This window comes from Pseudophryne corroboree, chromosome 1, assembly GCF_028390025.1.
Source record: "Pseudophryne corroboree isolate aPseCor3 chromosome 1, aPseCor3.hap2, whole genome shotgun sequence".
In the NCBI taxonomy this organism is placed as follows: Eukaryota; Metazoa; Chordata; class Amphibia; order Anura; family Myobatrachidae; genus Pseudophryne; species Pseudophryne corroboree.
Genome location: NC_086444.1, coordinates 173,650,344 through 173,662,444, shown reverse-complemented (window position 1 = coordinate 173,662,444; position 12,101 = coordinate 173,650,344). Strand labels below are relative to the sequence as shown.

General features: G+C 46.4%; 1 protein-coding gene across 3 annotated transcripts in view; it reads right to left on the bottom strand.

Annotated features, from left to right (window-relative positions):
• Positions 1-12,101, bottom strand: part of ZFYVE16 (zinc finger FYVE-type containing 16) — a 200,088-nt gene that overhangs the window by 135,369 nt on the left and 52,618 nt on the right. For 2 of the 3 annotated variants that reach the window (XM_063963906.1, XM_063963908.1), the window contains one exon: positions 11,862-11,969. The exons of the other annotated variant lie outside the window; for it this stretch is intronic. In XM_063963906.1, the coding sequence (XP_063819976.1) occupies positions 11,862-11,969 (108 nt within the window). The remainder of the gene's footprint in view (positions 1-11,861; positions 11,970-12,101) is intronic. 3 annotated transcript variants of the gene reach the window in all.

Sequence of the window (12,101 nt, the reverse complement as noted above, 5' to 3'; positions counted from 1 at the left end):
TCAGGCCCCCAGCATAAAGAACAGTCTTTTCCGGCAGGGTCCACAGGTTATCCACAGAATAATATTGGGATATGATGAAACAACAGCGGATTTGCACCAATCGGTTAAAGCATTTCGGCTTCCCAGCAAGCAACGGGCCCGTCCATGTATCCCCACCTCCTGGCTCAGGCAAATCAGTTTTTTATTTGGTGCGGCAGGAGCCGGACCCCGGTCAGAGGGCTGCTGGTTTTCAGCAGCCCTAAACTTTATTTATTTTTATAGTCTTACAATTTTTTCTTGAGTGATCTTTCTAAAAAGCGTCTTATACGTACCTTAGAAAGAGTTGCACCAACAACTCTCCGCCGGGTCGCGACAACGCTTACCCACGAATACAGTGCTGTTTCGGCGGGCGTCTGTGTCGGATATACTAGCAGGTCGAGCAGACGTTACCAGGCTGTGGCCAGAGCACGGGGAGAAGGTAAGGCTTCGGTTCCAGCTTCCAATTTATGCCTGATAAGCAGACACTGGCAAGGTGGCTTTGGAAGACGATTTCAGAAGCATATTCTCAAGCTGATCTCCCTGTTCTGACTAATGTCTCTGCTCACTCTACTCGTAAGGTAGGTCCATCATGGGCAGCACAACGTGGTGCTTCAGCAGAACAGATATGCAAGACAAGCCACATGGTCTTCCATTAACACATTCATTATGCCATGCATACCTTTACCTCTCAACGTTGAATTCAGGGCGAAGGATTCTCCTGTCCAATCAGTAGTATCCCCACCACTAAATTGGTTTGGGAAATCCCAATGTTATCCTGTGGATAACCTGTGGACCCTGCCGGAGATATATACGTTATGGTAAGAACTTACCGTTAATAACTGTATTTCTCTTAAGTCCACAAGGATCCCACCCTGACGCACCCGATTTGAGGATCCTTTTACTCACTAACCTCTTCCTTCTTGTACGGAAGGGTGTGCATGTGTGTTCTTCTCGCCTGATTAGGGCTATCTATGATGCTCCTGCCTTGAGCTTTGGGAATACAACGGATTTGCCTGAGCCAGGCGGCGGGGATATATGGACGGGCCCGTTGCATGCTGAGAGGCCGAAAAGCTTTGGCCGATTGGCGCAAATCCGCTGTCGCTTCATCATATCCCAGTGTTATCCTGTGGACTTAGGAGAAATACAGTTATCAATGGTAAGTTCTTACCATAATGTATATTTCCCTGCCACATAAGCAGCAGCTGTGCCTCCAACCCAGACTCTACTGGAGAAGCCTTAACACATCATCCAATTACACAAGCAGGTCAGGAAATTCTGTTGTCTGTGTAGTGACCCTCATAGGCAGGTGCGTCTTACCCTCACCCATCGCATTATAGTACACTCTCATAAGGAGTCATGTGTTCTAATTTATTACCAAATATGCAGATTTACACACACATTACAGTACAATAGAAACTTCGGTCTCTCAATCATTCACTTAGTGCATGTTTGTGCCCTAATTAGTGAGATATACCCATGTGTGCTGTAGGTGACTTAGGAGATACTTACCTGCACAGATGTCTTTTAGTATTCAAAATTTATGAATGATAATGAGTGGCAGTAGGTAAACCATGCAGACTCCTGGCATAATTTCATTTAGGGAAATATCCTCAGGTTAGCTGGCAAACATTGCATTTACACCGATTAAGTCTGTAACATCCACTTGTAACCAGTTATTGACTAGTAACTAATAGCAGCCCACCCCTATCCCCAAAGTACTGGCATAAGCCAGTTATAGAAGTCTGGTCATATCAACATCCAATGCCCATGTGGATTTGTGCCCAGTTTAGCCAATAAATGGCATGTAAATATGCATTTACCATACTGCTCTCAAATATATTGATCACTAGTAAATGTGGGGAAATGAAAACAGTTCCACTTTATGCACTGCACTGGCATGCTACTCAGTAACTGCTAGTGGGCATGTAGCTCACAAGGTATAGCTCTTACTATTAGTACACTGGATGCCCTTTGTTTTTATACATGATCCATTTATAGCTCCAATAGGGGAAGTGCAAAATTAGTTGTTCTCCAAATCATGCTAAAGTATACAGCCTACCTAACCGCAATCCCATTGTACGAGAGTTATGGAAGCCTCAAGTCTACTCCATAGAGGTAAACCATTAGATTCCGGACACCTGCTCTGTCATGAGCAGTAAAGACTTAGGCATAACCCAATAGCTGTCACGGGAAGGATGGCTACATCGCTTAGTGCTATGGTTGACTTCATTTAAACTTTGTACATTAAACCTCTGTTTTTAAGACATAACTATTGTGATCTTCTGTGAACCACCTCTATGACAGGCTTCCAGCAAAGTGGATGCAATGAGAAGTCACCAAAATAGACTCATCCTCAGGATAACCTTTGCAGCAACGGATTCTTACTGGGACGGCCAGAAATCATAAGTGGTACAAAAGCCTATGGTAACTAAAAGCTGACGATGCCACTGTAACTCACGTTTTCAAAGTACATTTTAAATTTTTTGCTTTTTTTAAACTAATGTTTTGCCATTCAGCTCATCTCAATTAACTTGTTTCAGTTTCAAGACACTAGTACCATATTGGGATAACTTTCTGGGTGTACATGTTCAGCAATTTCTACAGCAACAGTTCTATGAAGACACCATGGGGTACATTTATTAAAGGCCGGTTTTAGATCCATTTTAAATCAATTGAACAACAGACCGATGTTGACTGTACTTTCAACGGCAAAATCTGCATATATTATCATCTGTCGGGTTTCAACTTCAACTGTAACCAGACGTCAATGTTAGTTTAACATTCAGTTTAAACCAGCCAGCAAACATAAGCTAAAACATAACTGCATACAGGAACTACACTTTGACCTGTGCAGTGCTTCTTAGGGTTAAAAGTGTTTAACAATGTGAAAAACACAACTGTGTGGGATCCTTCCCAATAGCAAATAGCCAGCCCTGGACCTCTGAGCCCATTCTGGTAATAGAAAAATGGGGAACTCACAGGTCTGCGGGGACCAGTTTGGGGCAGGACAATGTGATGGCAGGGAGACCCCATGATATGTGCCTCCCTGCTATGACATTACTCACAGTCTGGTTGAGCCTGGTGCTGATGACTGGAAATATGGGGGCGCCCCATGTCAGTTTCTCCTCCATTTTTCTAGTACCAGTATGGACTCAGACTTCCGGTGCTAGTAATGCTTTTGAGGGGGACCCCACGCTGGTTTTTGGTGTGTTTTTTTGGGGGGGAGGGTTTTGTCATTTAAAACTCTTTCAAACACTTAACCTTAAAAAACCTGCACAGATCATAGTGATCTGTCCAGTGCTTCTCACAAAAATAGACTGCCACAGGTGGGATGTCGCTGATTTTGAGGCTGACTTTTGGTGCATTTTAAAACAGACCGTTTGTAAATCTCTGATTTGCATTTAGCTGATGAGAGAACATCAATGTTTTTCCCATTTCAATCACAAAGCGATTTGGTGTTTTTTTTGGTCCACTTTGCTTTTCATAACTTTCCAATTTGCTAAATTTAAAAAAAAATAAATGAAACAAAAAGCAGAGAAAGAAAAACACAAAATCGGTGCTTAGTAAATATACCTCTATATTTTTGTACCGCAGCCAGGGCCGGTGCAAGGTTTCTCGGCACCCTAGGCAAAACTTCTGCCTACTGCCCCTTCCCTCTACCCACCCTTCAGATGAAAGGCATGCTGCGGCTCTCCCCCACCCCCAGTTTGTTGCATGGCTGCTCTCTTCTCCCCAGTCTGTGTGGGTGCCTGCTACTCTCACCCCCCCCCCCCCCCCACTGTGTTAAAAGTCTGCTGTCCTATTATCCCCCCCACCATCTGTATGCATGCTGCTGCTCATCCCCCCCAAACTGTGTGCATGCCTGCTGCTCATCTCCTCCCCCCCCCCCCCCCCTCCTCAGTGGACTCAAATGCAGAGAGTACACTGTGCAGCCACTACCTGCAGGCTGCGATGCAGAGTTGGGACTGAGTAGTCAGTGAAAGAGCCTGGAATGAAGAGCAGTGCTGCATGTCACCCCCAGCCAGGACTCCAGGAGCTGTCACAGTTACTGCCTGTGTCGGGTGGAGGTGGAGCTGGAGGCTGCAATACAGGAGCTTAGCAGTCACGGCTACTGTAAGATACGAGTCCTGGGAGGATTGCAGTGGCTGTGAAAGATAGGACCACGCTACCTTTTTCAGGCAGCTGTAGCAGGCCGCCCCCTCAGGTCCCGGCGCCCCTAGGCAGCTGCCTAAAGCTGCCTAGTGGAAGCTCCGGCCCTGACCGCAGCGGATAATAATCTTGCATGCTGCTGCAGTTGTTATACTAATATCTGCATTTATGGGCAAGATATGTTTTAATGTTTCTTACTGTAATCATTATTAAACTTTTTAAATTGAGGTATTTCTTTATAAGTGTAGACATGGAATACATTACAGTATTACTACAATTACGGTTTCTTCTTAATCCTGTAGTGCAGAGACATTTATACACAGTATTTATGACTCCCATTCCATAATGTCCAGAAATCTATTAAAGAAAATTAAATTAATTATAATTTTAAGGGTATGCAATGTGGAAGCCATAGTGCCAACCATCAAATCATGACACAGATCTTGGGCTTTTGATGAATTGAACAGCATTTTGTTTTACAGGGTTGAAACAAAAACGGTTAAAAAAAAAAGGAAAAAAAGGTTTTAATGCTTTCTAACATTAACAACCCAAAGTTGGACTATTAATGTTAGAAAGCATTTACACACGGTAGATCGAGGTTTCTATTAGACAGCAATGTATTACAGTATTAATATAAAATGCAGGATTCATTTCTTTTTTCATTAAACTAGTTATTTTATTTTTTGCATTAATGTTTTAAACTACTAAACCAATTTACACAAAAATAATTAAAAATCAAACAATTCAATAGCAGCTTTGCCTCACTCATTTAGTTCTTACAGTTTATTCTCCGTTGTCTATAGGAAAGAAGTGAGGCAGTAGACTTACGTTGGGTAACAGCAACTATACAAAAAGCTTTTTACAAAAAGCTGTGTGTGTTTTTCATGGTACTGATTAATAGGGCAGGCAGTAGCTGGGTGCAGTGCAATCCATAAAAATTACAAAAGAAAAAGTAAAAATTATACGATGTATATATTGAACATTAATGAATTATGTTAACAAATTTGAATGAGGTGTTTTGACAATAAACTAACATAGGCACATACAATTCAAAGGGCCACAAACAGTTAAAATAAGAATTTACTTACCGATAATTCTATTTCTCGTAGTCCGTAGTGGATGCTGGGAACTCCGTAAGGACCATGGGGGATAGCGGCTCCGCATGAGACTGGGCACAAAAGTAAAGCTTTAGGACTACCTGGTGTGCACTGGCTCCTCCCCCTATGACCCTCCTCCAAGCCTCAGTTAGGATACTGTGCCCGGACGAGCGTACACAATAAGGAAGGATTTTGAATCCCGGGTAAGACTCATACCAGCCACACCAATCACACCGTACAACCTGTGATCTGAACCCAGTTAACAGCATGATAACAGAGGAGCCTCTGGAAAGATGGCTCACAACAACAATAACCCGATTTTTGTAACAACAACTATGTACAAGTATTGCAGACAATCCGCACTTGGGATGGGCGCCCAGCATCCACTACGGACTACGAGAAATAGAATTATCGGTAAGTAAATTCTTATTTTCTCTGACGTCCTAGTGGATGCTGGGAACTCCGTAAGGACCATGGGGATTATACCAAAGCTCCCAAACGGGCGGGAGAGTGCGGATGACTCTGCAGCACCGAATGAGAGAACTCCAGGTCCTCCTCAGCCAGGGTATCAAATTTGTAGAATTTAGCAAACGTGTTTGCCCCTGACCAAGTAGCTGCTCGGCAAAGTTGTAAAGCCGAGACCCCTCGGGCAGCCGCCCAAGATGAGCCCACCTTCCTTGTGGAATGGGCTTTTACAGATTTTGGCTGTGGCAGGCCTGCCACAGAATGTGCAAGCTGAATTGTACTACAAATCCAACGAGCAATAGTCTGCTTAGAAGCAGGAGCACCCAGCTTGTTGGGTGCATACAGGATAAACAGCGAGTCAGATTTTCTGACTCCAGCCGTCCTGGAAACATATTTTCAGGGCCCTGACTACATCCAGCAACTTGGAGTCCTCCAAGTCCCTAGTAGCCGCAGGTACCACAATAGGCTGGTTCAGGTGAAACGCTGAAACAACCTTAGGGAGAAAATGAGGACGAGTCCTCAATTCTGCCCTGTCCGTATGAAAAATTAGGTAAGGGCTTTTATAGGATAAAGCCGCCAATTCTGACACACGCCTGGCTGAAGCCAGGGCCAACAGCATTACCACTTTCCATGTGAGATATTTTAAGTCCACAGTGGTGAGTGGTTCAAACCAATGTGATTTTAGGAACCCCAAAACTACATTGAGATCCCAAGGTGCCACTGGAGGCACAAAAGGAGGCTGTATATGCAGTACCCCCTTGACAAACGTCTGAACTTCAGGAACTGAAGCCAGTTCTTTCTGGAAGAAAATCGACAGGGCCGAAATTTGAACCTTAATGGACCCTAATTTTAGGCCCATAGACAGTCCTGTTTGCAGGAAATGCAGGAAACGACCCAGTTGAAATTCCTCTGTAGGGGCCTTCCTGGCCTCGCACCACGCAACATATTTACGCCAAATACGGTGATAATGCTGTGCGGTTACATCCTTCCTGGCTTTGATCAGGGTAGGGATGACTTAATCCGGAATGCCTTTTTCCTTCAGGATCCGGCGTTCAACCGCCATGCCGTCAAACGCAGCCGCGGTAAGTCTTGGAACAGACAGGGTCCTTGCTGGAGCAGGTCCCTTCTTAGAGGTAGAGGCCACGGGTCCTCTGTGAGCATCTCTTGACGTTCCGGGTACCAAGTCCTTCTTGGCCAATCCGGAGCCACGAGTATAGTTCTTACTCCTCTCCGTCTTATAATTCTCAGTACCTTGGGTATGAGAGGCAGAGGAGGGAACACATACACTGACTGGTACACCCACGGTGTTACCAGAGCGTCCACAGCTATTGCCTGAGGGTCCCTTGACCTGGCGCAATACCAGTCTAGTTTTTTGTTGAGGCGGGACGCCATCATGTCCACCTTTGGTTTTTCCCAACGGTTCACAATCATGTGGAAGACTTCTGGGTGAAGTCCCCACTCTCCCGGGTGGAGGTCGTGCTGAGGAAGTCTGCTTCCCAGTTGTCCACTCCCGGAATGAACACTGCTGACAGTGCTATCACATGATTTTCCGCCCAGCGAAGAATCCTTGCAGCTTCTGCCATTGCCCTCCTGCTTCTTGTGCCGCCCTGTCTGTTTACGTGGGCGACTGCCGTGATGTTGTCTGACTGGATCAGCACCGGCTGACCTTGAAGCAGAGGTCTTGCTAGGCTTAGAGCATTGTAGATGGCCCTTAGCTCCAGGATATTTATGTGAAGTGATGTCTCCAGGCTTGACCACAAGCCCTGGAAATTCCTTCCCTGTGTGACTGCTCCCCAGCCTCTCAGGCTGGCATCCGTGGTCACCAGGACCCAGTCCTGAATGCCGAATCTGCGGCCCTCTAGAAGATGAGCACTCTGCAACCACCACAGGAGAGACACCCGTGTCTTTGGTGACAAGATTATCCGCTGATGCATCTGAAGATGCGACCCGGACCATTTGTCTAGCAGATCCCACTGGAAGGTTCTTGCGTGGAATCTGCCGAATAGGATTGCTTCGTAGGAAGCCACCATTTTTCCCAGGACCCTTGTGCATTGATGCACTGAGACTTGGCCTGGTTTTAGGAGGTTTCTGACTAGCTCGGATAACTCCCTGGCTTTCTCCTCCGGGAGAAACACCTTTTTCTGGACTGTGTCCAGGATCATCCCTAGGAATAGAAGACGTGTCGTCGGGATCAGCTGCGATTTTGGAATATTGAGAATCCAACCGTGCTGCCGCAACACTACCTGAGATAGTGCTACCCCGACTTCCAACTGTTCCCTGGATCTTGCCCTTATCAGGAGATCGTCCAAGTAAGGGATAACTAAAACTCCCTTCCTTCGAAGGAGTATCATCATTTCGGCCATTACCTTGGTAAAGACCCGGGGTGCCGTGGCCAATCCAAACGGCAGCGTCTGAAACTGATAGTGACAATTCTGTACCACAAACCTGAGGTACCCTTGGTGAGAAGGGTAGATTGGGACATGTAGGTAAGCATCCTTGATGTCCAGAGACACCATATAATCCCCTTCTTCTAGGTTTGCAATCACTGCTCTGAGTGACTCCATCATGAATTTGAACCTCTGTATGTAAGTGTTCAAGGATTTTAGATTTAAAATTGGTCTCACCGAGCCGTCCGACTTCGGTACCACAAACAGTGTGGAATAATACCCCTTTCCCTGTTGCAGGAGGGGTACCTTGATTATCACCTGCTGGGAATACAGCTTGTGAATGGCTTCCAATACTGCCTCCCTGTCTGAGGGAGACGTCGGTAAAGCAGACTTTAGGAAACGGCGAGGGGGAGACGTCTCGAATTCCAATTTGTACCCCTGAGATACCACCTGAAGGATCCAGCCCACTGCGCGCTGAAATTCTTGAGACGGGCCCCCACCGTGCCCGAGTCCGCTTGTAAAGCCCCAGCGTCATGCTGAGGACTTGGCAGAGGCGGGAGAGGGCTTCTGTTCCTGGGAACTGGCTGTTTGCTGCAGCCTTTTTCCTCTCCTTCTGCCACGGGGCAGAAATGAGGAGCCTTTTGCCCGCTTGCCCTTCTGGGGCCGAAAGGACTGCGCCTGATAATACGGCGTCTTCTTATGTTGAGAGGCTACCTGGGGTAAAAATGTGGATTTTCCAGCAGTTGCCGTGGCTACCAGGTCTGATAGACCTACCCCAAATAACTCCTCCCCCTTATAAGGCAATACTTCCATGTGCCTTTTGGAATCCGCATCACCTGACCACTGCCGCGTCCATAACCCTCTTCTGGCAGAAATGGACAGCGCGCTAACTCTTGATGCCAGTCGGCAAATATCCCTCTGCGCATCACGCATATATAAAAATGCATCTTTTAAATGCTCTATAGTCAGTAATATACTGTCCCTATCTAGGGTATCAATATTTTCAGTCAGGGAATCCGACCACGCCACCCCAGCACTGCACATCCAGGCTGAGGCGATTGCTGGTCGCAGTATAACACCCGTGTGAGTGTATATACATTTTAGGATATTCTCCTGCTTTCTGTCGGCAGGTTCCTTTAGGGCGGCCGTATCAGGAGAGGGTAGTGCCACCTGTTTAGACAAGCGTGTGAGCGCTTTATCCACCCTAGGGGGTGTTTCCCAACGTGCCCTATCCTCTGGCGGGAAAGGGTATGATGCCAATAACTTTTTAGGAATTATCAGTTTTTTATCGGGGGAAACCCACGCCTCATCACACACTTCATTTAATTCCTCGGATACAGGAAAAACTACAGGCAGTTTTTTCTCACCAAACATAATACCCTTTTTAGTGGTACTGGAAGTCACATTTGTCTCTTCATCGTCGACACTGGAGTCAGTATCCGTGTCTGTGTCTGCCATCTGAGGTAACGGGCGTTTTAGAGCCCCTGATGGCCTTTGAGACCCCTGGACAGGCACAAGCTGAGTAGCCGGCTGTCTCATGTCGTCAACTGTCTTTCGTAAAGAGCTGACACTGTCACGCAATTCCTTCCATAGGCTCATCCACTCAGGTGTCGACTCCCTAGGGGGTGACAACTCTATTATAGGCAATTGCTCCGCCTCCATCTCATTTTCTCCTCAAACATGTCGACACAATCGTACCGACACACCGCACACACACAGGGAATGCTCTGATAGAGGACAGGACCCCACTAGCCCTTTGGAAAGACAGAGGGAGAGTATGCCAGCACACACCAGAGCGCTATATATATATACAGGAATACCACTATATAATGTGCTTTTCCTTTATAGCTGCTGTTATTATCAAACTGCGCCAAATTAGTGCCCCCCCTCTCTTTTTTACCCTTTTCTGTAGTGCAGGACTGTAGGGGAGAGTCAGGGAGACGTCCTTCCAGCGGAGCTGTGATGGAAAATGGCGCCCGTGTGCTGAGGAGATAGGCTCCGCCCCCTTCTCGGCTGACTTTTCTCCCGCTTTTTGGTGAATTCTGGCAGGGGTTAAAATACATCCATATAGCCCTGGGGGTTATATGTGGTGTATTTTCGCCAGCCAAGGTGTTTATATTGCTGCTCAGGGCGCCCCCCCCTAGCGCCCTGCACCCTCAGTGACCGGAGTGTGAAGTGTGCCTGAGGAGCAATGGCGCACAGCTGCAGTGCTGTGCGCTACTTCTTGCTTCTGGCTCTGTAAGGGGGCCGGCGGCGCGGCTCTGGGACCGGACTCCGAGGCTGGGCCTGTGTTCGGTCCCTCTGGAGCCAATGGTGTCCAGTAGCCTAAGAAGCCCAAGCTGGCTGCAAGCAGGCAGGTTTCGCTTCTTCTCCCCTTAGTCCCTCGATGCAGTGAGCCTGTTGCCAGCAGGTCTCACTGAAAATAAAAAACCTAAAACTAAACTTTCACTAAGAAGCTCAGGAGAGCCCCTAGTGTGCACCCTTCTCGGCCGGGCACAAAAATCTAACTGAGGCTTGGAGGAGGGTCATAGGGAGAGGAGCCAGTGCACACCAGGTAGTCCTAAAGCTTTACTTTTGTGCCCAGTCTCCTGCGGAGCCGCTATCCCCCATGGTCCTTACGGAGTTCCCAGCATCCACTAGGACGTCAGAGAAATAGCTTTTATTACATATGTATATGCAAAAATGCTTAGGGATTGCGCTTAGGTTTAGGAACTTCAAAATATGAGGCAGGCAGTAAGACCTCATGCAAACCTCCCGTACTTATCCTCACCACTCTTAAAGTCAACTTTTGACATGCAGCGCCAACAACCTGTCCTGCATAGTTACCAATAAGTGGAGGTTGTTGGCGTTTCATAATATGAGTAACAAGCATCCAATTATTTAACAAACTTGCTGCTGGGATGGTGTGAACACATCGCACTAGGGTCACAAAAGGATATAGGGCATAATTATGCCTGCATACATCTCAGCTTTGCTCACATACTGCCATCAGGCTACCTCCAGCTTGCTTGCACCTCATGTCATCTGTCTGTCGACCCTTCTCACTAGACTGTTAGCTCTTCAGAGCAGGGCCCTCTTTCCTCGTTATCTAAGCCCTCCTCTCGACACATTTCACTCGCAGCTCTCACTTACTCAGCGACCATCTTTACCCGCCTTTTCTCCTGATGGTAAAGGCTCATCTTCATCTATGGCCACCAGCTTCTAGTAGTACGATGATCACTCCCTCACTACTTACATCTTAGCTGTATTATGTCCTGAGAATGTGTAGTGCTCTGTTACCTGTACTCTCTTTCTGTTATTTATTTACTGTAATGTTAAGTTTTGTCTCACTGTACTGTGAAACACTTGTGGCGCCTTATAAATAAAATGTAATACTAATAATACATAATGGGAACTCCCGTCAGATACAGTTACAAATGAGGCCCACAAAAGTATCACTTTGACCACTATTGCTTTAAAGTCTAGTATTAAATAGGGACACAATACCAGCTGTGTAATAAGTCCTATAAGCCTGTTTTGCGGTCAGCTTCAAAAGAGATCACTGGATCCTTATATCATTCCTGTGTTATTAAGTAGGAATACCAGATATAAGTACTTATTCCTCCTCCTTTGAAGTTGTAAGTGCTCATGTTTTCTGCAACCAATATGGTCCAACTATTCATTTGTTGACATTTACTTTCAGCACCAGTCTGTTTGAGAACGGAGACGGGCACTAAGACAGTAGGTGAAGAAGACTTATGTGTACCTGCGGCCTGGGCCTGCACCAAAGATGGGATGGTAGAACAGGATTTAGAGGGGACATTGGGATTTGGATTAGGAGCAGTTGGGCTCATCATCCTCTCAATAGCCTGTACTAAAGTAAGGGAAACAAAATAGAAAACATATGACACTAGCTTGCAGCAGTCTAACAAGTAGTGTGAAGACAAAGATTTGTCAGGTAGGAAGAGACCTTCATCCAAGAGGACAGACAGATAAAGTAAAGCTT